The sequence below is a fragment of the Apiospora hydei genome (assembly GCF_038363865.1).
Source record: "Apiospora hydei strain CBS 114990 chromosome Unknown utg000010l_segment0_segment0, whole genome shotgun sequence".
Taxonomy (NCBI): domain Eukaryota; kingdom Fungi; phylum Ascomycota; class Sordariomycetes; order Amphisphaeriales; family Apiosporaceae; genus Apiospora; species Apiospora hydei.
Window position 1 is genome coordinate 2,478,257 of NW_027117369.1, and position 25,639 is coordinate 2,503,895.

The window sequence follows — 25,639 nt, forward strand, 5'->3', positions numbered from 1 at the left end:
GGGTTGCTTCATCACGATATCGTCAGAAGTGCACCACCATTTGTTGGATATCGGGAAGAAACATGCCCTGTTTTCTTGCTCTGATTGTTTTCCGAGATGGATTGTTTGAATGCTACGTTGCAGGCAGAAACAAAGGCAACCCTGCCAGGTAGTAAAATATCGTTTAGTGCTTAGCCACGATACAGGTGGTACTGGCCTGTCTTGGGAGGATATTGATGGACATACAACCCACAGCATGCAGCTGTGAGTGTTGCATTCTTTGTTAATATTGTGCTTCAGCCTAACCGTATCATCTCTCCGATCATACCAGAAGTCTACCAGACTATCAGTTATGAACTGACTCCATGGAATTGCAGTATTGGCAAATGCAGGAAAGCTAGCAGCCGTATGCCATTTGGTCCTGGGACAGTGGATGGAGAAGCCAACGTGTCTTCAACAGGGTTTCAAGATAGGATTACCATTAGTCACGCAATGCTCGACACCAACACCCGTTGCCATAGACAGGCCGGGGCACTTCCTTCTCAACCAACTACTGCAACCCTTACCGACACGGGGGCGGGGATGAGACACAGCGTCAAGCGGTACTTCTGAGATCAAACAGGACGTATCCTTTACCTGAGCAGAAGCCAGTGCTTTTTAACCTTGTCACCGAAAATCCGGGCCAGCGATTCCCTACAAGTTCAAGTCACTAGGATACTGGTGGAGCTTTGTTATCATAGCGTGCCATTGAGCCGGGAGTATCTCTCGTGAGAACTACCACCTCTTGGTTTCTGTGTGTCAGCAATGGAGGCCTCCTGCTACAATGTATGAGGGCGAATATCAGTATGCATGATATGATTCACAAGAATGTCGAGTCCGTCGTTCTTGGCATACTCAAAGCAAGCTCATCATGTCGGGATAGCTGAGCTGCTCACGTCACGGTAGGCGATTCCTTGGATTTGGACCTATCGAAGGTCTGCCGGCGTGTGAACCGGTAGTAACACAGACTATCTGGGCAATTCTTTCCGGGATTCCTGTTTTCTCTACCAGTGCCTGGAAGCCGCCGGCCCGGGACAGCTTGCCACGTTCGCGGGCATGGCTCTGGTCTGGTCTCGAGTTTCTGGCACTACTCTCGGTTCCGAGAGCACCTGTTTTCTGGGATTTCTAAATACCATCACGAGTTCTTGTGTTCTCATGGGAGGGGGCTAAAAGGAACCGGTAACATGTACTCGGGAGGCAAAAAGTCAATCGATCAACCTCGATTGAAGAATGTGCGGAGATGTCGTCCTTATTGGCAGAGGAGACTGCCTCACTAGCGGGACGTCAAGACCTTGACATCAGTGCTGGGGCCCTGGGGGCATGCCTCGCTTCCGGTAACTCGATCTTGTCGTTGGTGCAGACTGGGCCCGGCCGCTAAATGCTTACCACCCTGCTGGGTGCGGATGCCCCGGACCCGACGCACCGGAGAGGTGAGTTGTACAAGATCGCCCCAGGGATCATCTTTCCACAAGCGAGAGACTCGCGCTGATCGACGATGTACATATCATCTCCTGTCTGAAGATTTTGAGTAACATGATTAAGTTCGTGGCTGCGTAGAAGCCCCCAGCAACTAAATGCTTGTGGGAAGAGACGGTTTTGCCTCGACAACCCCTTGAGTATGCGTGGGGATGTTACAGTACAAAATGTACACTTGAGCGGATGTGGTCCGCATGGGACCTACAGTATGAAATGTTACCTAGTCTGCGGTCGCGCTAGCAGCTGGGCTTCACGATTTGTACTGGATAGCCCATGTAGAAAATGAGCTGTTAAAGATATCAGAAATCGGGGCGATGTTGAGGTATTGCAAAGATGCAGAATTGGACCCTGGCCTTTGGTTTCATACCAGCTCAAAATTATTTATGCAGGAGCAATCCAGGTTTAGAGGCATGTGATGGGTTTTCCCGACGGCGTTGAACAGAGCTATCCATAGTCAGAAATATCTACTGGTCGGCCAATACATACTATGACAGTATGTTGTGCCAGGCCATACACACATATTTACTTGCGCGTGGTGTTGTTTTCGACGATGGAGGAATAAATGAGCCTGTTAACCCAGGAGCATCAAGAAGAGGAAGGTACGATCTGCTTAGCAGGGTCTCTTATCTTATCAGTGACCCAAGCTCGGGACTGGGGAGCTTCAAGCCGTACGTAGCCTGGCAAACAAACCTCAATTCCAACATTCCAATCCAGCAGGCGATCCTTCTTCCGTCGGCGTGCAACATTTAATTTAATCACCCCCAATTACCAGGCTAATTAAGAGGAAAGGGCCTCTCTTGGAAACACCGCCCGCGCCGTTCTTTAACTCTTCCACTGCAACGGGTCATTTCGGCTGCTTGGCTGCCCCCTCTCATGATCCCAGCCACAAGACCCTGCATCCATCCCACGCTCTTGGCAACGCCATCACAGTCAAAATGGCGACAGAAGATGCCCGATACCGCCAGTCCTCTCAGTACCGACTGTGGTCGTTTACTACAGGCCATCTCGCCTCACTACGCAATGAATGCAACTCCCTCGCGCAAAAGGCCATTTCCGCGCGATTGCAGTCTGCATCTCCCAACGACGCTCTGCCCGAGTTCCTCACCCCGGCCGAGGAGCTCTCGCTCGTAACCCACTACACCGTCGAACTCCTCCGCGCCGCTGCCTTCATCGAGCTACCGACCGAGATACGCGCCACCGCCGCCATCTTCCTGCGCCGCTTCTACGTCACCAACAGCATCATGACCTACCCCCGACCGAGCTCCTCAAGACATGCCTCTTCTTTGGCTGCAAAGCCGAGGGCCACTACATGCGCCTGTCCAAGTTCGCCGACAAGTTCCCCAACACCACCGGCGAAGAGGTCTTGGCGGCCGAGTACGTCCTGTCGCAGGGCATACGCTTCGCCTTTGACGTGCGGCATCCGTTCCGCGCCCTCGAGGGCGCCATCATGGAGCTCCGCCGGCTGGGCGACTTCGAAAACAAGAGGATCGACCGGGCCCACGGTAAGGCGCGAGAGATCCTGAAGTTCAGCCCCCTGGTGACCGACGCCTACTTCCACTACACCCCGAGCCAGATCATGCTGGCCGCCCTGGCCATGGCCGACGAGGGGCTGGTGGAGCGCATGCTGCGGGAGGCGTTCGCCGCGCAGGGTGACGCGGCCAAGGAGAAGTGCTGGGACCTGATCCAGGCGTGCCGGGCCATGCTCGAGAAGGAGCCCCCGAGAAGATGAATGACAACGAGGAGCGCAAGGCCATCATCAAGCCCTTGAACCGTAAGCTGAAGAAGTGTCGCGATCCGGATCGAGTCGACCTCGTGGCCCTCCAGAAGGCGCGAAGGGAACAGGCCATGGTCAAGAAGCCCAAGATCCCGGTCAAAGAAGATGGCGCCGTGTTCGGAGGGTCGATCGCCGATGGGCGAGAATCCAAGAGGCGAAAGACAGAAACAGAGGAATAGTCTGGGCAGCATGGGCTGACGTTCATCAACCTGATATGTCCTCGCTTCAATCAACGTGCTACCCGTCCATTCTTGTGCAACTAAGTAACTGCACATCAATCGGCATTTTGCAAGGTGCCAGCAACCAGTCTCCTCCGATGATAAGAAGTCGCCACACGGTAGAGGGGCATCCTGTCAAAGTTGGGACAACCTAACAAAATTTCAAACCTGATACTCTGAGTCTAGGACCCCAAAATACTCGGAACGAATTGGTGCGATATGGTGCTGTGGCAGCTCTATGGAAGATCTGCTCTATGGCCAAGACCCAAAGCGACGTACGGGGAAAGAAGAGATGGAAAACATCTCCCCTTGGCGCATCATGTCCAATCCATCAATACCATGGTGCAGTCTACTCTTTCGTATTTTAGGGAATCCCACCTTATGACACTGATAAAGGTTGGAAAGGAAGTCTGATTTCCCTGGGCTTGGCCTCTAGAAATTGCCTGCCATACACAAGCATGATGCTGCTGCGATCCAAGGCCTAGCATATCCACACCGCGACTTGTTAACCACTCCCAAAGGTGTCTTGCCCTATAATGTGTCACGGAGCATGCCATTTTCGTTGCTTATCACCAGGCTGATCGGTTCTCTGGATACCTTGGGCTGTAGCTTGGCGGTACCGGTGAATGATCCAGCAGCCGCTCTCTAGTCTTGCGATCACACAAGATGCTACATACAAGCTCAAGGTTTTCAGCCTTCGCATTAGCAGAGATTCAATACGGCGGCGCCTATACAAGGCCACCTAAAACCGTCAATTCCGCGGATCGAGCGGTCAAGTCGAGTCACTTAGGCGTAGATGAGATACTATTAATCAATGAATCAAAGAGTTACTACATGTTGCTGGCGCTTCTCCCGCGTATATTACAAGGGCTCCAGAGCACATCTCGAGTCTACCAACCCGTGTCCTTCCTAAGGGGCGGTCAGATCACGATCCTCACCCTTGCCCTCTTTCTGGACTTCTTTCAACGGAAGGGATTAGACACCTGTGACAGGCGTATATATATAAGCTCAACTTTTTGGTCACATATCGGATGTCACAGTGGCATATGTACGTTTACGTAACCACATGCTCTTATAACGAATGCCTGCAAATTGTAATCAGGTGGGCTTTGGCTTGACAGCCACCCTGCGAGGGATTGATTCAAATTATGAGATTCTGGCTTCATCCGCAAAAAGGGCAACACGGTATATCATGCGAACGAGAGAGTTGCGAGGAAGCCTGCCCTGCCCTGCCCCGGTGAAAAGAGACATGGCTGTCGGGTTTTAAGAGTTGATGTGTACTCACCGCCCGAGTCAACCTTATGTGCGCATGACTAGCTGGACAATACGACTCTGTCGACGATGGCACCAATTGCCCTGACAGGCAACAGCCAACCAACAAGTCAAGTATCCCAAAATTCACCATCTGATTCGTAAGACCTGCACAGCAAGCAAGAACTTGATTTTTTATGACCCTTGTATGTGTTGCTGCGTCTTGCTGCGGGAGGTGCCGCCCGGCCTACTACTGCTGCTGCTGCTCCCTCCCCGGAACGATCTCCACCCACGGTCTAAGACAGGCGATTGCGTGTTCTGTCCGTCTGGGACGGTCATGCGTGCGGGCACCACGTCATATAGATTACGACCCAAAGAGCGACAGTGCTATGCAGCTATTCATCAGGTGCATTTGATGTGAGATGGTGCTGGGAGTGGTAGATGGCAATGATAATAAGCCGGTTCGCAATGCGATTGTTTCCCAAGGTTGTTTGGTCTCTTCTCCGAGAGGCAAGCATGCGCTAGCAGATGATATATAAACGGATAGCCACTTGCATCATACGTTAAGCACTTACTTGCAAGGCAACCTACTTCTTCGAGCCATGACTCAATCCCACGCATCTCCGAGCGCGGCGACGGTGGTCCTCGCCGCCGCGGTTTTATTTTCCGGCAACGCGCAGGCCTACCAGGGCTGGCCCAGCAGCAACACCCTCGTCGACGGCGACGCCGTCCGCTTCTCGCAGCAGACGTGGCGCCAGCACCTGCGGCACCCGGACGCCCGGGGCGAGTACCCGGTCCGGGGCTTCGACATCGCGCAGCAGTGGCCCGACGTGCGCGAGGTCGGCGGCTGGCGGCTCGCCGTCAATGTGAGCAACAGCATCCCCGCGTCCGAGGTCCAGAACGACGACGGCACGTTGGTGACGGGGAAGAACAATTCTTCTTCTTCTCCCCCTCCTCCGCCTCTTCCTTCAGAGGGACCAGCATCTCGCTCCAGGGGCCCGAGGACGTCATCCACAGCATCCTCGGCGATAACAGCGGAGACGAGCAAGACGCGATCGTCGCGCTGGGGCTGCGCTCGACGACGTGGAAGGTCTGCGTCACGATCGCGACGGACGACAACGGCGACAAGAAGAACGCCACCAACGGCGTCAGTTGCGACCGCCTCACCCCGCAGTGCGTCGCCGACTTTGAGCAGGCGTACGCCGACCACTTTGCCGCGACCGAGGACTGTGCTGGGCACCCGCCGCCGACGCCGGCGAGCTGTGGTGGGACGCTGGATGCGGCTTCTTTGCGGACGATACGTGAGTTTGCTCCTATTCTTTTTTACCCCTTCTTCTCCCGTCTGTTGTTTCCTTGGGTACGGAGCAAGTAGGTAGGGTGCCATCAAGGTGATGGGCATGCAATGTGCGAAGGATAGGGAAGCATCCGGAAAGAAACCCCATTGTTTGCACTTGCATTCTACCCCTTACCGGATTGCGTGGAGACTGCATATAAATACCCACTTGCTTTGGTTCCTTCTCGTCGAATTGCTCCGTCAGTCGTGCGAGAGAGCTCGGCCTCGGTTTCCCCCTGCAATGCATACTATCCTGGATACCAGATGGATGGCTAATACAGGACAATATCTGAAAAATCACAGAATACCCCATCGACGCCGTCAACGGCACAGAACTCTACGTGACCGCATCGGACGCCGCTGCGCAACAACAACAGCCCCCGCGGGGAGGAGGGAACCTGACGACGGCGTGGCACAACGACGACGCCGCGAGCAGGATGTGGCCCGTCCTCGTCGTCTGGGGGTGGAACCACCGCGCCACCATGGGCGACGACGCCGCCGCCGCCATGAGGAACAAGAAACCGCTGGCGCAGCTCGCTTGCATCAAGGCGACGACGAGCCATGCGCGGCCGGCGCCGACGCCGACGGCGACGCCAACGGTGCCGGACTCGTCGGGGGTGGAGTCGAGCACGCCCATGCTGACGGGGTTGGCGCTGTTGACGGTGGCGATCTCGTTTGTGTTGTTCTGCTGAGAAGAAGGTTAGGGACCAGAAACGGGAGGCGGGATCCAATCCGGAGTTGGGGCTCCAGGGAAGGATTAGTGGGGGAACCCGCCTGGGCCGAGGCATGTTTAGGGGCTCGCAACCAGGTGTTTGCAGAAAACAGCACGGACAACTTCAGTTCTTTCTAGTACATACATGTCTACTTACAGATGCACGTCATATTTCATTTGTAATTACAGTAAGAATCATTTGCTACATAGACCAATAGATATAAATACCCAGATTGTCAAATCAACCTGGTATTTTCTGCTTTCTTGGAGCCTAGGTGCATACATTGTCGATCAAGGCGCAGAATCCCACGCACCACGACTGCCTGGGCTGACCCCCACCTGTAAGTATTTTCCCAGGGGGAAAACGGCACTGCATCCAGTATCATCTCACTGGCCCATAAATCACTCCGTGGAGAACCGCGATGCCCCGATGACTCAAAAAGAGCGAGCCTATCACCTACCCGCAGTACGTCCATCGCCGAGGCAAGTATATGCTGGTGCGATGAATCACCCGATAAACCATTCACAGAGGGAAGCTGACCGTGGCAACTTGTATTGCTTGATCTGGCCGAGGAAAAAAGGTTGTGCAAATCGTTGGAGTTGTTGGAGGTGGGGTTTCATCCAGCGCTCACGTAATGCGTCCCTGTCTGTGACTTCTTCACAGCGCTCCCTTGACCACAATTGTAAGCCTGGGAGTTGGGCAAGTAGCTGAATATGTACCTTTATTCGTCAGACCATGCTTGAAGAAAGGTCTAGACGAGTCGAAGCGAATTCCTACGTACGATATGCGAGTGTTGCTGTGGAAAGGGCCGAGAGATTTACGAGGACCCTGGGTGTTTCGCTGCTTCTTGTTCATGTATTTTCTGTGCCTCCCCTAGCTCTCCGACCATCACGCGACTCCAATGCTTGGTTCGGCCATCCTGGTTGGGGGTCATTGAGGGACGACCAGGGGTGCAGGTTCAGGTTTATGAGCCACGGGCCACTGAAGATGCGACAACGACATCCGTTCAGCAAGCCGCGAGGCCTGTTCCCACCTTCCCACCTTCCCGCCGCGAGAGCGAGGGCGAAGTGGGCGAGGAGGGGAATGCAACGGAGACAGGAGCTGGAGAGCTGGAGAGAGAGCCTGCCTTATTAGTAGAGCACACACACTGATCGATCTAGACGGGCGATTGATGCTAGCTCGCTATCCACAGCCAGTCTTTCCGGCCGTTAAGCCCGTTCTCCACCAAATCTTCTCCGCTTGTCATCTCTCGACTTACTTCTCAACATCCAAACCATATAGCGAATACGAACAATAAAGCTCAGATCGAGTGCACATGGTTATTACAGAAATATTCCTCTAATATCTTATTAATTTGGTTCAATTACAGTCATGCCACCTTATACAAGAACAAGGACGGGGTGTTTTACCTGCCGGGAAGACGGCTACAAATGCGACGAGCAGAAGCCACACTGCGGTCGCTGCCTGCGCCTGGGCAAGACCTGCAAGGGTTACGGCGTCCGCCTCAAGTGGCACACCTTGGAGACGCCCGCCACGGCCAAGACCACCAAGTCGCCGTCGACGAAGTCTAGGAAGAGCCGCAAGTCGCCCGGCGCCGCCAGCACGACGACTGACGATGCCTCTACTTCTTCTTGCAGGTCTTCCACCAGTCCCATCGGGCTCAAGAGACCCCAATCCCTATTAGTGATCAAAAGCCCCTCGTACCTGCCGTCGGACATCAGGCCCGAAGACCGCCCGCTGCTAGACCACTGGACCAGTTTAGCCACCGTCATCTCCATGGGCACCGGCAGCGGCGGCGAGAACCCGTTCCTGGTGCACCTGACGCCCATGATCATGCAGTCCGAGGCCCTGCGCGCCGTCGTCTGCTCCATGGCCGCGAGCCACCTGGCCGTGCTGCGGGACGACGGCGCCTTCCAGACCGCGGCCCTGCAGCAGCGCCTGCGCGCCGCCACGAAGCTGCGCCAGACCCTCGCCTTCGCCGACGCCGAGCCCACCCTGGCCGCCATCCTGATGCTGCAGGTCGCGGACCGCCTGTTCGCGACCGACGCCCGCATCGACCACCTCGCGGGCGCCAAGGCCGTCGTCGCCGCCAACGCCAAGCGGAGGGGCCAGTCCGCCACCGCCGCCGACGACTGGACGGGCTCGTCGCGCGCCCAGTTTTTGTTGAGTCTGTGCTACTACCACGACGTCCTCTCGAGCATCTCGCGCGGCACCAGCCCCCTCTTCGACTTCGACGACTCCCTGCCCGTCGAGGGCCTCAGCTGCATGCGCGACCTCACCAAGCTGCTCCGCCTCGTCTCGCGCATCAGCGGCATGGTCGGCATGCGGGGCCAGCCCGACGCCCTCGACGCGCGCGGGCGCGAGATCGAGGAGGCGCTGGGCCGGGTGCCCGACCCGGCGGCCGAGGACGAGGTGCACATGGACGCGGTCGCGCACACGACCGTCGCGTACAAGCACGCCGCCTACATCTACCTGTACCGCGCGTGGCACAACATCGGCGCGCCGCACCCGCTCACCAAAGTGCACATCGAGAGGACGCTGCACCACCTCGGCTGCGTGCCCAGCAGCGCGCCCATCATCTCGGCGCACGTCTGGCCGACGTGGACGGCGGGCTGCGAGGCGATCAGTCCGGACCTGCGGCGGTTCGTGCTCGAGCGGTTCGACCAGATGTACGAGGCGCGCCATTTCCCGTCGCTTGTGCGGACCAAGAGCGATATCCAGGATGTCTGGCTCGTCAAGGACGCGCAGCGGGAGCTGAGCGGCGTCGATAATGTGGATTGCATCAAGGTTATCTTGCAGCAGCGCCGGAGGGAGGCCGATCTTGCCTAAGCAGTATATGCAGCCGGCACACCCACAGGCAAGCTGCCTGTAACGCCGTTTGTTACGGCAGCAGGGTGAAATCATGATCGTGCGCGCCCTTCAAATAGTCGTATCCGTCGGGCATCCACTCAGCACACGGAATCTGCCGCGCCAAAAATTGTCAGAATGATCTCACTATTTCTCCTGGGAACCTTCCGTGGAAAGTGAACGGAAGAACCCGACTGCTGGGCGGGGAACACTTACGACGTCGCCCCATTCGACCTTGTCCTTAATCGACGCGGGCAGCTTCATCTTGAGGTCGCTCCGGTACCAGCTGGGGAACTGGACCGAGACGAGCATGACCCGGGGCTCGTCGGTCCGGTTCGGCATGCCCGCGTGCCAGAGCCGGAAGTCGCGGATGATGAGCGCGCCCTTGGGCAGGCTCGGCTGGACGGGCGGGCGTCCGATCCTGCGCCGCGCCTCTTGCAGGTCGGCGCGGATCTGCCGGTGGCCCGTGGCAGGGTCCGTCTCGAGCACGTCCTGGGTGGTGTCCGTGTGCGAGCCGAGCCAGACTTCGGTCGCGCCGTTGGCGGGCGAGGTCGCGACGAGGTTGATGTTGACGCAGTAGCCGAAGGGCACCGGGGGAAGTCGAAGTCGATGTCGATGTGCGGCGGCTGGCGGCCCGTGGCTCGGAAGGCCGTGTTGGCGCTGTAGAAGCGCAGCGTGGGTTTGGGGCCGAACAGGCACTGGATCGTCTCGGTCGCCCAGGGGTTGGCTAGGACGTCGGCGAAGACGTAGCCGGCCTCGAGGACCGGCTCTTGCTGGATGTTGCCGGTCTCGTCGCCGAAGTTCCGGTGGGTGCTATATATGTGAGGAGTCGACTTTGTTAATTCCATAATGATCTATGACGGTGGAGTGGGATGGGCTGTTTTCATCGCTCACGTCGCTCGAGAATACAGCTCCTTCGCTTCGGGGACCATGCGCTCGTTCAGCTTGTCGAGATGCGCTGGGTCGACGGCGTTGGTCAACACGACCATACCGTCCCGGTGCAGGGCCTCGACGGCTGACTGGAGATGGTGCGAACCCATTTTCTTGGTGGCTAGCTCATCTGGAGTGAGCTCAATCTGGACAACTTGGGGCTCAGGCGGCGTTTGAGGTGTTGCGGCCATTGTCATGACTTATGATGAAGAGTTGCAAGGGAAGGGTAGTCGCGAGAGTGTAAAAAAGGAGGTTCGGCAGGCGAATGTATATGTATGTGTAGTAATGAAATAACGTATAATGTGAAAGATCTGGCTATTCTTTCCCGGGGAGGATGCTGGACTGGGTTGTCGGGGTCTAATAGCGTTAACGAGTGAGCATTCGTTATGTAGCCTAGAAAAAACTCTTGTTTAGGAAAGTTGAACAGCTGTTAGATTGTATTTGTGATAGATTATATCTACACTCTTGAAGTATGACGAGAACGAATGGATCGTGATGCGGTTTATCTTATACCATGCATCGCAAGGCCCACTCCATCCTGATATGCATGTGCGGGGAATGGTGACCCAATCCATGGGAACTGTTACTACTTCCGAACAAAGTCAAGCGTCGTCGGTTGAGTGAACCGAACAGCCATATATTCCATCTCGATTAATATTACTACTGATTGGCAATCTGATCCCGTTAAAGCACGTGCAGTTGGTCGGACATGCTTCTCTACGCCAGACCGGAATGATACCCGCTACTGCTGCTGGCTGGCCCGGGGCCCCGTGTTCCTTAGAGCGTCACTCAGTCTCTCAAACTAGCCTGTCGAATTATCCATTCGGCCAAAAGGGAAGTGTGTGGCTATTGGAAGGCCCTCCGATTACCACACCTTATATTCCGACAAGAGTGGTCAGGCTGCTGCTATACAATCCTACCCATGGCAGATCCGGATTTCCAACCCTATTGGCAGCCCCTGGAGCCCGGACGTGGCCCGAACTCATGGATCTTTTTCGTACTGGCCAAGATTGATGGTCGCCACCGGCCCTTAGCTGCCGCGTCCAGCACTGGCGCCTGGGCCGAAGAAGAGTCGCTACATGCGGATCGGCTGGTGGCCTGCCTTCGGCGCGTCGTCACCGTCCTCTCCGACCCAGCCAATCGCACGGCCATCGGTAGCGAGATGGCCCTCGCGGCAAGTCACTTAGCCGCCGGTCATGACGAGGGAGGGAGCGACGACAATGCCGGGCACGGCCCAAATCTTCGCCGTCCCGAGCCGGTGCAGCTGCCAGAGCTCAGCCGGCACACATCCGGCCAGACCCGGGGCCAGCGCCGTCGGCCGTGGGACCGCGAGAGTGTCCCGCTGTTCCCTTTCATCACCGCCGCGCTCCTCCTAGGCGTTGGCACCGACCCGCCGCCCGGTTATGACGGGACTAACCGCCCGGAACCGCTGGCGACCGTCTACCGCGACCCCGACGTCGAATGGGGCATGGTCGTCGTGGACGTCACAGACCTCCTTCTCAGCGGGGTATTGCGCTACGGCATCGTCGGCTTCAAGATCGGCATGGCCAGGTGGATTGACTCGCGGCGCGCCTTGGCGGAGCTTCGCTGGGAATATGGGGGGTTTGACCTCCCCAGTGGTCCCTTGACAGTCCTAGAGGCGGTACGGCCGCGGAGGGCTATGTCTGCTGTGGAGTACATGGCAAGGTTCGACTGGGGGGTGATATTGTCGGTGAAGCCTATATTCCCGATTTGGGAGTTCACAATCGCAATATGGAGCTGCTGGCCTCGCTCCCGGTGATTGAGGATGCAGCCTTGGATGTGGTATGGCCAAAGAAAGACGATGACAGCCATCCGTCGGTACCGGGCACGTCTGCCAGCGCCGAGGGCCAGAGAGACCTGAAGTACCAGGCCATCGGGCGGCTTATTCAGGAAACCCAAAATATGGATGATCTCGATGTTACCGTTTTGAACGAAGTCCGTGACCTTCCTGGTTTCACAGATTCTCTCCGACATAATCTGCTCCAAAACTCCAATAGGATTGGCAACACCCGCGCAGCAGGCCGGCTCCTCCGACTCGCTTTTGTCCAGAATGGCCATCTCGGTTTGGAAGGACTGAAGAATGTCCCCGCCCAAGGCATCTGGGCAGCGCTGGACGACGGGCCCCAGACAGGTGTGCCGCAAACAGACGGGCCCATCACGTCGCTCAGCCTGTGTCTTGACTGCGTTCGAGGTACACCTGCCCAGCTTGCCCACTCCCTATCTCAGGCTCCCGGCACTTTGCGGGAAGTCTGTCTGTTACAGAGTCCCTCCCGCGACACTGGCGCACTCGCCGCTCAAGTGTTCACAGAGCTGGCCGCGCGGCCGCCAATTCTGTCGCGTATCAAGGTCACGTTTGCCAGTGCCTACTCGGCTGCTTTGCGCCAAAGGTTTTGGCTGCCGACAAGCTCCAATCATGTCCCTCTCGATATCTTCCCCGTCCAACAAATCTTTATCCGGCACTACTACAAGACCACCGATTCGAAGTACGATACCCTCTATTTTGGTGACGGGCTTCTGAAGCCCGAACGCTTCGCCGCCGGCTTTCTCGCGTGGCTGCCAGGACTGGAGTGGGGAAGAGGCGGCGACTATGAATCAGAGGGTAATCACGCGTCCTTCAGCTTCTCTAGCGCCCCGGCGTCATTAACCGCCGATCCAGTGTCGTCGGCCCCGGTGAGCCCCATCATGTGTGAGAACCTGTCTCTGCCTCGGAGTTTCTCGACGGGGCGGCGGGAGGAGCCTTGGTGCTCCCCACGAGCTCGGGACCTGGATCCAGGCGGGTGGACGGTCCTCGTATCTCAGGGGGAAATCCGCCCACGCCATCCGGTCAGCAACACCCGCAGCATTACGCCTTCGTGCGTGCACGCGGCCAGCCTATCTCGGTCGAGGATCCGCCGACGGCTGCTCTAGGGCCGGAACGGCTCGAGATCGTCGGTCTGGAGGGTTTCTTGGCGGCTACGGCACCCGATGTTAACCTAGGGGTCCTGGACGCGCGTCTGGATGCCATACGCTCTACACCCGTGATGGGTCAGGCTGAGGCGGCCACTATACTCTTGGAGTGCTTGGATGCAGCCAGGTACTCACGCCCCAATCTTCCTCTTATCACATTTTCATGTAACCATGGAAACTGACGCAGCACTAGAGCACTGAACTCCAATTTTCGGGAGGCCATGGAGCAATCCCCAGAAGGTGAGTCGGCAGCACTCCCATACCCCAATGTATATTGCGATTCGGAACCTTACTGACCCCAAGTCTTGTTTTCCTGTTAACCTTAGGATGGAGCTGGTACCCGGAATTGGGTGTTGAGTCGTCTTAGTATCCCTTTAAACGCCGCAACGCCGCCCTTCAGCACATTTTGGTATAGCATATAAATAAAATAAATAAAAAGAAAGACAGCAATGGCTAGCATCTGATTCTAAATACAATCGGCCGGTCCGCCTGGCCTGGGCGTGCTCAGCATCCTCTACTGCTTGACGTTTCTGAATCCGACCCAGAGACCGATGCACCTTTGAGAAACATGATAGTCTTTTCAAGAAACCTCAGTCGCGGGTTTCGGGGCTAAGAGGTCAAACAGGGCGGACGTGGCCACGATCCGAATGTAGGGATGTAGTTCGTCAAAGCATCCAACATATCCATCTCTCGGAGAAACGGCATTCATGATAAAAGTCGAACATGGGAATGTCATTAAATAATAGATTCATGTTGGCTATGCTGTGACGCTAAAAACCAAACACGTTTTCCCCGTCTAACACCTGTCAAGAGGGCATCCCACATGCGTGCCGTACTCGTCGCCACTCACACCACCAAGCTGCAACGCAGCTCCCACCACGCCGCCTAGAAGAGGGAATTAAGTCAGCAAACAAGCTTATTCAGGAGAGAATACCTAATCATAGGGGAAAGGGGAGGGAAACACGAAAAGACAAAGACTTACCAAGTCCCTCGCCAGCAATCAAACCGGCCGCGACGGCGTAGCAGTAGAGGTCGTAATTGGCGCGCCGCTTCTTCATCCAGAAGTGACCGATGGTGGCCCCGAGCAACGAGGCAGAGCTGTAGACGGTCTGCGGCAGGACGAAGGCGACGCCGATGGCCATCCAGTTGGGCAGGTAGGCGCGGTACTTTTCGCGCTCGCCCGAGAGCATGGTGCGCTTGACGAGGACCTGCAGGATCGCGAGCCCGCCGAGCACCAAGGCAAAGATGCCCGACGACAGCGGGATGGTGATGCCCGGCTCCGTCACGGCCTGCGCGACGGCGCGCCAGGCCGCGACCGTCGGCGCCGAGAAGGCGCACGTGTCGGACGCGTTCTCGTGGATGATGCACGGGTACGCCGTCACGAAGAGGACGAAGACGCCGGGCGCGAGGAACATGGCGGCGACGGCGCCGATGGCCTGGGCGTAGAACTGTTTCTTCGGCGGCGTCCGCAGCAGGAAGCCGGTGCGCAGGTCCGACGTGAGCTCCTGCGACATCTCGGCGGCGCCGGACGCGATGCTGCCGGCGACGAGGTTGATCATCTGGGCCTGGGACGTGCTGTAGCCCTGGCCCGAGGTGATGCCGCCAAACACAAGCTGGCTCGCGTTGGCGCTCGCGGTCAGGGGCGCGATGTCGGTGACGCCGGCGCCGTGGATGCCGAGGAAGGCGAAGAAGATGGCGAGGATGGAGGCCAGGATCGCGAGCCCCGCGTTCACGCTGAACTGGAGCTCCGAGATGATGCAGGCCACGATGACCATGGCGACGGTGCCGGTACCCCAGACCCAGAGCGGCACCTGGTCCTTCTCGCGGGCGAAGTCCTCCTCGCGGAAGGCGCTGCCGCTGCGGTTCGTCGGCGCGCGCCGCGACTGGGTCTCGAACATGGCGCGGCTGCGGCCGCCCTTCTTGCGCATAAAGTCCATGGTCTTGGTGTTTTCCCAGGCGTAGCGGATCGCCAGGTAAAAGATGCGCCAGTGGACCAGCAGCTCGGCGAGCGAGGTGCAGACCAGGACGCAGACGCCCGGCCAGAGGAACCAGTAGCGCGGCGAGGTGACGCCGTCGGGTCCCGTGCCGTCGCTGAGGGAGGCGTAGGTTCGGTACTGGTGCCACCTCGGGTCGTTGGGGGCGAGGTCGCGCCCGTTGCAGATGCCGTACTTGACGAGGATGGGGCCCAGGATGCCCCAGGCGAAGAGGGTGCCGCCAAACAGGGACAGGGCCGTGTTGAGCCCGACGAGCATGCCGCTGCCGATGAAGGCGGGCGTCCACTCGAACATCCAGCCCCAGTTCTCGACGTGGATGGCCGCGTTCTGGTAGTTGCCCCAGATGAAGAACCAGGTGAAGATGTGCCAGTCGTAGAGGATGCCGACGGCGTAGTACGAGGCGACGCGCTGCGAGATGGCGCCGAAGAAGGTCCACGCGAGGACCTTCATCCGCTTCATGGCGTTGATGGCTTCGGTGCCCGCGACCATGTGCATCGAGTGGATGGTCAGGGCGGTTGCGGTCGCTGTATATATACCCGAGATATTAGTAAAGGTGTTTCACTGCATGGCGGAAGAGGACCAATGGTGGATGGATTGGTCACTTACGCGTAGGGAAGATGAGGCGCAGGTCGCGAGCCATGTTCACGATGAAAAACTTTCGCAGCGGGATGGTGAAGCAGAGTCCGAAGAAGGAGCAGATCAGAGTCAACGTCAATATTCTGCCTAAGTCATCTTTCGGGTTGGTCGACATGAGGCCCAGTTGGTACATGGCCGGGAGAGCAGCAGTGAAGAGCCCTCCGAGCCCGCCCGCGCCGGCCGTCGTCGCCTGTACGATCGAGTTCTCCTGGGGTCCAAAGGGGGCGCCGAGGAAGGGGACCTTGGGGAACAGCTTGGTGAGCAGCTTGATGATGCCAAAGCCGAAGATGGCGCCGAACATCGAGGCTCCGAAAAGGAAGCCCGTTTTGAGGCCTGTGAGTCCGATTAAGAAAAAGTCAGTTATTGTTCAATGCTACGCAGATAGCAATTTGGCATTGGTTAAGAACTAGCAGGCAGCAGCATACCCAAGTAGACATTAGAGGCATTCACGAGTGACCCGAGTATGATTCCGACGACGACGGCTCGCACCGTCAAGGGGTTCTCTTCGTCCGGCACGCCTTCGAGTCGGGGAAGCGGTTTGTAGAGGTCGACGATGACCGGGACGGCTTCCTCCTGGGGACTGGGGATCTTCTCATCGCTCAATGAGCGTGTCGTTCCTAGCTCGGCATCATGGGCATCGTTGGCGACCACGGTAGTGGCCGATGTATCGTTTGAGATTCTCGTCGTCATCTAGGTAGATTCTTTTCACGTCTGTGTCGTCGGCAAGATCCCGTGATGCGGCTCAGGAAAAGATACGTAATCTACAGGCCGGGCACTTTGAAAGGGTGTCGGGGGATTCGGGACAGCCACTGGGCTGGTTTGTTGGTACGGGGGGGATCCAGCGGTTTATAAAAAGACCCGGGGTAATCTATCAAACCGGCTCCAGATTCCAAGCCTCAACAATTACCCAGAAGTCTTGGGCCAGAGTCCTGGACTTGCCTCCTTGCCCATGCAGGCTCTTCTGTTAGTGGCTGGACAGCAAGGAAAACCACTGGCAAGCGCAGCGGTTGCCATGAGCGTGAACCGAGTCTGCAGTGCAGAATAGCAGTCAAGAGCAGCTTTTGCGACGGCTCGGCACAGCAGACCCCCACCGAAACTCCACTGCTGTCATTATAGCTCCCTGCCTGTCGACGGAGATCTGGGTGAGATCCGGCTAAAACGGCACTGTTGACTCTTCTGCTGCCTTCTTGTGATGGAAGGTGGTGTGGCTTATCGGGCCCCGAGACACCGGCCGCATACACTTCTACGGCGTTGGTTGGTCTTCGGGCGGGCTGGCAGGGATGCAGGTGCAGCATTGTACAGCCTCCCCCATGCACGCACAGCCCCGGATCCAAGACCACGGCCTCTCTTTCCTCCCCATTGCCATACGTATGTTCTGTATGGCTGCGATAGATTCAAGCATCTCAGCCGAGATGCTTGATGTGACGAAATGCCATCTTTTTTTGCACATCCCATCGCTGCTGAGACTTGGGTTTAAGAAGGGAGGTCATTCGTGTAGCCGTGCTGACTGCCAAGCTATCGAGTCGTCGTAAGCGGTCCACCCTGCTCTGGGTTTTCAGCCCCCAGCCTGCCAAGATGTGATATGTAGAGATATCATATCGCTTCAATGATGGGCAGCGATACAGAGAGTGTCTTACTTGCTGCGTGTATGCAAGAGAAGCACGGGAGAAGGAATGATGTGACTGATGATAGGTTGATGTGCTTCCAGTGTCCTGCAGCAAAGGACCTAGCCTCCAGGTAACCACCGGCAGACCGCTGGCAAAAGCTGGGGTAGCAATTGTGGCTGAAGTGTCCGAACACGGCAGCTATTGATTCTTGGCGCTGCAAGAACACTTGTTCCTGATACGAAACCGCACCGCGCCTCCTCATGACGTTGAATTTGAGGGTTGCAACAAGATGATACTGCCAGTATTGCACGAGAATTCCACAGAGGAGTTGGATACATTAGACTTGGGTGTTCCTGATGGCTGCCTTTTAAGGTAGGCTCGATGCTAGGCCAGGAACAAAGTTGTGGGTTAGATTTGGATCGGGGAACCGACCGGGCGGGCGGGCTACCATAAGTCCCTCGGTAAACCCAAACGGCTTCAACACAGCATCAAGGGTCACACATGTAGACCACTTTCGCTTTCTAGAATCGTTAGCCAAAAGATCCCAATCTACTAAAGTGGTTGCCTTGGTCAAAAACAACTTGAAGCGATCGACGAACTATCGATAGCCCACCAGCCACAATCACATGGCGATCAACTGACCCTTTCCAGCCTCAAGAGACCCTGAAGAGGAAGGGAGCTAAGCTCAGCAGCTGACGTCTGCCCCTCCAGGTGAGTCTGGAAACGTCACAGCTCCCTCAACCAACCCTATCTTATCCCTATCTCTATCCCTATTCCATCCAATAAACTCCAAGCTTCCCCTTCTTCTTCTTCTTCTTCCAGCAGAGGAAGCAGCATCGTGCTTCCATCATCATCATCATCATCACCATCATGGCACCTTCCGTATCCTTACGCTCCATCTTTGCCTACGCGGGCAACCTGATCTCGCAGGTCCCGCTGCAGATGTCCGACGTGCCGAATCCACTGGCTCCCTTCCTCGGCCCCACCGATCCTACCACCAGTACTACCACAGCTGCCGCCGCCGCCGGCACTGGCATTGCTCCTGTCACGCCGTACATCCCTCTGAGCGGAGCCCCGACTTGCCCGATTGACGGCCCGACGAGCTGCAACAACCAGACCGCGGCCGACTCGTGCTGCTTCGTCCACCCCGGCGGCCGCCTGCTGCTGACCCAGTTCTGGGACGAGTCGACACATGTAGGAGGGTCGGAGACGGATTGGACCGCCCACGGCCTTTGGTACGTACTTCGAGCAGGGAACACAGCCGTGACATCACACCCGAGTTACTCAGTTGGATACGGACATTCTCTAACGATTGATCACTGCAATGATACAGGCCGGATCTGTGCGATGGCTCGTACGACCAGTTCTGCGGCATGACCCCGAAATTTAACAACATCACTGCCATCCTCAAGCACTACGAGCAGGACGAGCTTCTGGGCCACATGAGCCGTTACTGGGTTGCCAAATAGTACGTTTACCCGCTTTCCCTTCCGAAAGGGGGAAGTATATCATTGCCTACTTCTTCATTACCATGAGGCTATTTCAGTCAATCAACTAACGCGTCGTCTTCTCCTTTCCCTCTTCGCAGCGGCACGAACGAGCACCTCTGGGAGCACGAGTACAACAAGCACGCGACCTGCATCAACACGCTGGCGCCGTCCTGCTACGGCGACGCCTACCAGCCGGGCCTGGAGGTGGTGGACTACTTCCAGCGCGCGTTCGGCCTGTTCCAGCAGCTCGACACGTACTACGCGCTGGAGCAGTCCGGGATCGTGCCGTCGTCGTCCAAGACGTTCGACCTGGAGATCATCCAGACCGTGCTCGAGCGGTTCAGCGGCGGGCGCGTCATCCTCAAGTGCGGCGGCCGCAAGCGCGACCGCCTGCACGAGGCCTGGTACGTCTACTTCGTCAAGGGCAGCCTGCAGAGCGGCGAGTTCGTCCCGGCCAGCGACAGCTTCAAGGGCGACCAGGGCAACTGCGCCAAGCGGGTCAAGTATCTGCCCAAGCGCAAGAAGCACTGAAGAAGAAGCGGCTGCTCCTGAATGAGCTGAGCGAGCCAGCGAGCAAGTGTGTGTACGAGTGCGACTTTGGGTTGTAGGTGATGGCGGAAGCATTCACGTCACGGCGTTTGTGGGATAGATTGAGTAGAGCATTGTTCTCGGGAGCGGTGAATCACGGGTATGGCGGCACTAAATTGGAATATCGACAGCAGACCCAGCATTAGGCACGTCAGCGTCGAGCTAGACATATGACACCTGTCGGTGCATCCCGTCAGCGTGGCCTTTCCCAACCTTTTATTAGGGGCATATGGGTTTCTGTTCGGGTTATACCGAGATCGTTTTTAGTATGGTGCACTCATATGTTTTAGATCCTATTGTCTCATGTCGGTCTCGTGCTCCTGTGCCGTGCCATGTCTGTAGACGTGTGTGGAGCTAAGTGCTTACTACATCGATCAAGGCTGTGAGGCTGATGATGAATGCAGGTGCTAGCCACCTAGCCCTTTCACCGCACGGCCGGCCCGCACCAGGCGGTTTATCTGGGCATCCTTGCCCAGGAACCTGAAGCGCGCGCACCTGGCGGCTCCTTGGTAAAATTGGGCTGGGCTGGGCTGGGAACTCAGGGGGAATTGCCTGAAGCATCGTAGTTTGTTCTGTTTATTGGTTTCATCTTGCCTATTGGCATGCATAGCATGCTGACGTTGGGCAAGAAGCAAGCTCGTCCAGACGGTGAGGAGCTTGGGATCGAGCTCTCTCCTGAGCCTGAGCCTGAGCTTTGTGCCGAGCTGGCGAGTGCCGGCTTGGCTTGCCGGTTGCGACGCTGCTGCAAGGTGAGCATATTGATTGTATCGCCAATGGGAATCGGCAAATGGCAACTTCCGTATTATATCTAGGAGCCCAGCCCGCTTCCTGCCCGTCCCCTGGTGCGGTGCTGCTCCAGTTGCGCAGAAACACGGGATTCAGCGCAATCGGGCCGAGGATTGGACAGAGAAAGGCGACGAGAGCCTTAGGAGTTACGGGGAGGAGATTCTTTGTTCAACGGCTTTCCGTGACGCTTCACCCAGCCGGGCGCCTGCGCGCGGGGGATGGGCTCCGCATTATGTGGTCTCTTTCGCTGAATAGCGCTGCAGTGTCTCGTGATTATGGCCTGGTGCCAACTTGCAATTCCAAGGCAACCGAACGATCGATCCAATTCCGATGGCAAATCGAAGAGAAAAAAAATTTCTTCATCTCCTCTATGTACGGCTACCCGGTTGATTGCCAGTATACCGACATATCTACGAGTAGGCAGGTGGGAGTCGGAGTTGATTGGCTCCCTTGCCTTGGCATACTTGGCAAGTCGGTTCGGCAATGGGACGCCTGCATGTCTGTCTGTCTACTACCACGCCACGCGACAAACGAGAGAGAGAGAGCGCTTTTTCTTCTTCTTCGTTCTTCCCACGCCGCCGGCCAGCAGGTACAAAGTATCCACCCGAGTCTTATGTCGACGTGTCACAAGCTCCAGTCAGGCTGTGACAGAATAGCATCGACTGCCGTGGTTGGAAAGGCGATGCGAACCATTACATACCTGCTTGATAGGCAGTAGGGGTGCCGTTGTCAGCGAAAAGAAAAGATTGCTTGGTATGACGAAACGTTGCTGCAGGCTGTTGCACGCTGTCTGGGCGGGTGCAAAGTCAAAAAAAAAAGAATAGGTGGTCCCAATGCAAAAAGTTCAGCCTGTTTGTTCCTGTTTCCGTTCGATGATCAATTGGCCATTGGGGCAAGGCTGTGCTGATCTAAGCTCATATCCGTACTTTGGGGTGAAATAAACGGGCAGGCCGAAGGATAGGCCCTGCGGCCGAGTCAATTGGACGCATGCTAGGCACGATAGCCAGCCGGCGCGTCGATCGCATACCCGAACTAGCAGGTACACCAAGCAATGGAAGAGACAGTTGCTATTCTTGGGGACCATGTAACGACGGGCTGGTTCAAGGTTCGAGCTCGGGTTGGTTGGTTCCAGCTCAGCTCGCACAATCCCGACCGACGTCCCTGAACAGCAATGACTGTCGGTCGTCCCCTAAATTTCGATCGAGGGTTGGATCAGCACGCAGCATTGGACATTGCCGTCCTCACCACTCACGCTGCAAGACGCCCTTCTAGACTGGCTGAGCCCCTCGAAAGGACCACCCTCGCTGTGACGTCTCGATGCAGCTCTCGATGTGTCGATGCAGCTGTGGATGAGGATGAGGCCAAAGCCCGGAGTTTGCGATATATACCGATTAGATTCGTACGATATGCAAACGTGGTCTGAGATAGGTGGCTAAAGCTTGACCCTCGGAAAAATGGGAATTCTGCAACCAAGATCCATGATGGCAGCAATTCCATGGTCCCCTACAGTGGGTCACGTGTCAGAGAACAGAACCAAAAGAAACCAGTCTGGAAACCAAAGCGCTGCTGCGCCAGCCAGACTGCAACCAGAACGGCCGGAAACAATAAACGAACGATGCGTGCATCACCTTGGCCTTCAGGTAGTAGCAGTAGCAGGTATCGGAAGTCGCTCGCTTCGGAACGCACGGCAACCTCCCCACTGCGGAAATGGAGTCGCGCCTTGACTAGTTCGAGAATCTCCAGCCTGGCTAACTGCTAACAGCAAAATATCCGTCGTCTGAACTGCCGGCCAATCAAGAACACAGTTCACCGTACACTGACAACTACTGGTAGTAGCCCAGCTCGTCCAGCACATCGTCTGCTGTCTGCCTGTCCCTCCTGCGCTGCGCTGCACACCAAGACCAAGACCATGACCAAGACCTGAACCGCCGTTCATTTCGTGGTGCACACCCTAACGCATGTCTAACGCGCATCCGGGCCTAGCTTCATGCAATGGAAGGAATGCATCAACACTTGGAACCTGGGCAGGACTTCTTCGACGCTTCTCCCGCCACACCGTTTTTGTCCGGCCGTCTCGCCGTTTATTCGTTCGCGCTGGTCATTTTTTCCGTACGGTGATATTAAGTAATGCACTACGTAGTCGCACAAACTCTGCCGCCTACCTACCCTCTGCCGCATCATAGCATCATACTGTGTGTACGATCCCCCAAATCCCAATGGGCGCAAATATGGGAGAGATCGTTTCCCCAATCGATACCTGCGCCCGAACTGCCACATTCAGGTAAGCTTGTTTTTCCCCAGCGCGGAATTGAGTCCTCGCAAGCGCACAGGCGCTCGTCGTTTGTCTCCGGCGCATAATCCATACGGTGTGCTGAATACTGTAGACGTGCACACACCAGTTTCTTACTTTACCCAAATCCCAGTCTGCCATCCAATTCATGCTAGTTTGGCTGGAGTGAGTTTGAAACCACGACTTTGCCAATGCCATTATTAGATGGCAGACTATCAAAATGTCTGCGACTAGTGTCAAGCCATCAATAATGTAGCCCAGCAGCATTTATTAAATTGATCATTTGGATTGAACGGTCAGCACCGGCATAACGGCATGCCACCTATGTACACGCTTGTAGTAGGTAGGCTATTGGATTCAGCCCTGTGACTTTGCTGCTTCTACTCTTCCGGATCAGCGTTGTTTCGGCTGTCTCTGGGAAGTCCTCGCGAAGTCTCCCCTTCTGATACCTGAAGATCGCCTGACCTATGCCTGCTAGCCAGGATGATGGGCGTAGAGAACGGAATAATAGAAGGGAGCATGTTGGTGAGCGTTTCTCCGGTGACTATTGGAATAGTGTATGCTACCAACAACACATATTTCCAGGGTAGCTTTTCGCAAGCTGGCTTGCGAATGTTTGAAGATAGTGCCTGTCACTCCCTGGTCTGGCACGACAATGGCGGGCTTAGCCACGAATGTTCTGCATATCATAGCGCGCCAGCAAGCCAGCCCGCTGGCTTTGCGGTGTACAGGATCTCCCCATCCTCCCGCCCACATGGGGAACTATAGAAGGAAGGTGTTTAGATATCCGAAAGGATTTACAACACATGCCGGCTGAAGTCGCAACCGAAACGGAAAACAGCAGCCATTCCAAGGCAAGATTGACCCGGCTGTGGTGCTGGACGGCTGCTGACCTCTAAGCCAACCTGTCACACCGTGAGAACTCCGACCTCCTACCTCCGCATCAAATGAAGGTGTGCAGTAGGTGTGCGAAACACAATACAATTCGGTAGGAGAGATGCGATGATGGCTGCCAGAATCCCTGTCAGCCAGAGCCAGTCTGCCAGCCAGTCCTGCCAGCACAGTAGCGGGCTCGCCTTCAAGCACGGAGTCAGGGAGGCACCGAGGCGTTCCTATTCCGAATACTTGCACACACCCAGTTACCTCCTGGCCGGGATTTCCAGCTCCCATTGGATTGCGCTGGCTGACCTACCTGTCTTGGCCTGTCAACCTTGATGCAATACCACCACATACAACGTTGCGGCTGGCAGGCATTTGCTCACATGCACACACCACCGCACACAGCCATTGGAAGTGAAATCAGCAATACTTTCCCATCGGTCGTATGGCATGGGTAATCTCAGCTCCTCCCCAAGCCACAGTCATCCATCCCAAACTAGCAGCGGCAAAGGTATCTCGTATATCCTCGTCCTCAGGCTGGCCGACCTGTCTCTGTCTCTCTCGCTCGCATACAAAACCCATCGTAGTAACGGCTCCCCGATGGCATGAGTAAGGAGGTCCGCAACGTACGATCACCCCCTCTCTCTCACACATTCATCACCCAACTCTCCCCCAACCGTTTGTATGGAGTACGGTAGGGAGCGAGGGAAATCCTGAGGCGGGCATAAACAAGTTTCCCGGCTAGCATCTTAGTCTAAAGTAGTGAAGTCGCAGTGGCAGAGTGGCTTACCACTGTCGCCCGTACTTCTGTACAGTAGCGCGGAAACAGTTGGCGTCTAGGTTGCTGCAGCGCAGCGTGGTGCCGCCAAGAGGCGTGTCCATTTTTTGTTAGGTATTATTATTCATCGATCAATCAATGTATCAATGTGTAGAAAGTCTGCATGCCGGTTTTTTTTTCCCTGCTTCTGCTCTCGAGTCTCTCCCCTGCCGCTCCCTGCCTGCTTGCTTGCTTGCTGCCAAGCTGCCTCCAGTAATCCACCACCTACCACCAGTAGGTACCAGAATAGGTACATCCCATTCGCTCGCCGACCCCCCCTGCCCGGTGCTAGGACCGAGTCGTCTCTAGCGTCCCCAGTGCGTGAAGTTCCCTGTGGGCGCTGTGGATGTCGGCGCCGCGCCTTTCCCTTTTCGCCCTCATTTCGCCCTGGGCAGTTGGGGCCCTGGCTGTCCTGGCCACCCCTAGCGGGCTACACACACACCACGAAGTGACACCACACGACTGCCACTAGAGGAACGAGCCAGGAGCCAGCAGCCAGCAGCCAGCAGGAGCCAGCCAGCCAGGACCAGACCAGCCCGAGGTAGTTCATCTTCTCCATTCTCCTCCCCCTGTCCACCTCCCTTCTCTCTCCCTCCCCCTTCATCCACTTCTTGTCTTGCCTTATTGCGTGGTTGTCGTGCCAGACTTTCGACCTTGTCACGATAGTCGCTCATTTCTCCCCTCCCCCAAAGATCCAGCCTGCTGCAAAAAGCCCTCGTTTTTCAGAAAAGCGAGCAAAACCACCACTCGAGACTGTCGCAGACGGGGACAAATCCAAGACTCCTCCCTCTGCCTTTTTCTTTTCCTCTGCAGTCTGGTTGTCGGCACACCCAACCGACCCCCCGGACTCGAATCCCCCGCGTTTCCTAATTGATTTCTCGCTCCTCCGCCTTTCTCACCACGACGGGCCGATTAACGAAGCGTGACAATCTCTCCTTCCCAAATCAATCCATTTTCCAACGTCCACTCCGCAAAATCCGGTCGTGGAGTGTGCCCGGCGCTGTCTCCTCCACAAAGCCTATTAT

General features: G+C 56.4%; 7 protein-coding genes across 7 annotated transcripts; 5 read left to right on the forward strand and 2 right to left on the reverse strand.

The window, feature by feature from the left end:
- Positions 1-2,429: 2,429 nt before the first annotated feature.
- Positions 2,430-3,447, forward strand: PG997_015009 (cyclin H; the record flags this gene model as incomplete). The annotated part of the gene is made up of 3 exons (XM_066819323.1): positions 2,430-2,720; positions 2,756-3,143; positions 3,182-3,447. 3 exons carry the CDS (start codon positions 2,430-2,432, stop codon positions 3,445-3,447), a joined length of 945 nt encoding a protein of 314 aa, XP_066661511.1.
- Positions 3,448-5,339: 1,892 nt separating this feature from the next.
- PG997_015010 (uncharacterized protein) lies at positions 5,340-6,762 on the forward strand (the record flags this gene model as incomplete). Its single annotated transcript, XM_066819324.1, has 3 exons — positions 5,340-5,650; positions 5,710-6,038; positions 6,374-6,762. The coding sequence occupies 3 exons, from the start codon at positions 5,340-5,342 to the stop codon at positions 6,760-6,762; spliced, it is 1,029 nt and encodes a 342-aa protein (XP_066661512.1).
- Positions 6,763-8,154: 1,392 nt separating this feature from the next.
- PG997_015011 (uncharacterized protein) lies at positions 8,155-9,612 on the forward strand (the record flags this gene model as incomplete). The annotated part of the gene is made up of 1 exon (XM_066819325.1): positions 8,155-9,612. One exon carries the CDS (start codon positions 8,155-8,157, stop codon positions 9,610-9,612), a length of 1,458 nt encoding a protein of 485 aa, XP_066661513.1.
- A 52-nt stretch (positions 9,613-9,664) lies between these two features.
- PG997_015012 (phytanoyl-CoA dioxygenase family protein) lies at positions 9,665-10,751 on the reverse strand (the record flags this gene model as incomplete). The annotated part of the gene is made up of 4 exons (XM_066819326.1): positions 9,665-9,745; positions 9,847-10,270; positions 10,324-10,443; positions 10,525-10,751. 4 exons carry the CDS (start codon positions 10,749-10,751, stop codon positions 9,665-9,667), a joined length of 852 nt encoding a protein of 283 aa, XP_066661514.1.
- Positions 10,752-11,491: 740 nt separating this feature from the next.
- On the forward strand, positions 11,492-13,823 carry PG997_015013 (uncharacterized protein; the record flags this gene model as incomplete). Its single annotated transcript, XM_066819327.1, has 4 exons — positions 11,492-12,202; positions 12,247-13,404; positions 13,452-13,654; positions 13,721-13,823. Coding segments are annotated over 4 exons (2,175 nt in total), but the record flags the coding sequence as incomplete, so codon positions are not given.
- Positions 13,824-14,323: 500 nt separating this feature from the next.
- Positions 14,324-16,847, reverse strand: PG997_015014 (OPT oligopeptide transporter protein-domain-containing protein; the record flags this gene model as incomplete). Its single annotated transcript, XM_066819328.1, has 4 exons — positions 14,324-14,412; positions 14,510-16,045; positions 16,128-16,490; positions 16,583-16,847. The coding sequence occupies 4 exons, from the start codon at positions 16,845-16,847 to the stop codon at positions 14,324-14,326; spliced, it is 2,253 nt and encodes a 750-aa protein (XP_066661516.1).
- A 1,787-nt stretch (positions 16,848-18,634) lies between these two features.
- On the forward strand, positions 18,635-19,785 carry PG997_015015 (uncharacterized protein; the record flags this gene model as incomplete). The annotated part of the gene is made up of 3 exons (XM_066819329.1): positions 18,635-18,999; positions 19,098-19,232; positions 19,353-19,785. 3 exons carry the CDS (start codon positions 18,635-18,637, stop codon positions 19,783-19,785), a joined length of 933 nt encoding a protein of 310 aa, XP_066661517.1.
- Positions 19,786-25,639: the final 5,854 nt, after the last annotated feature.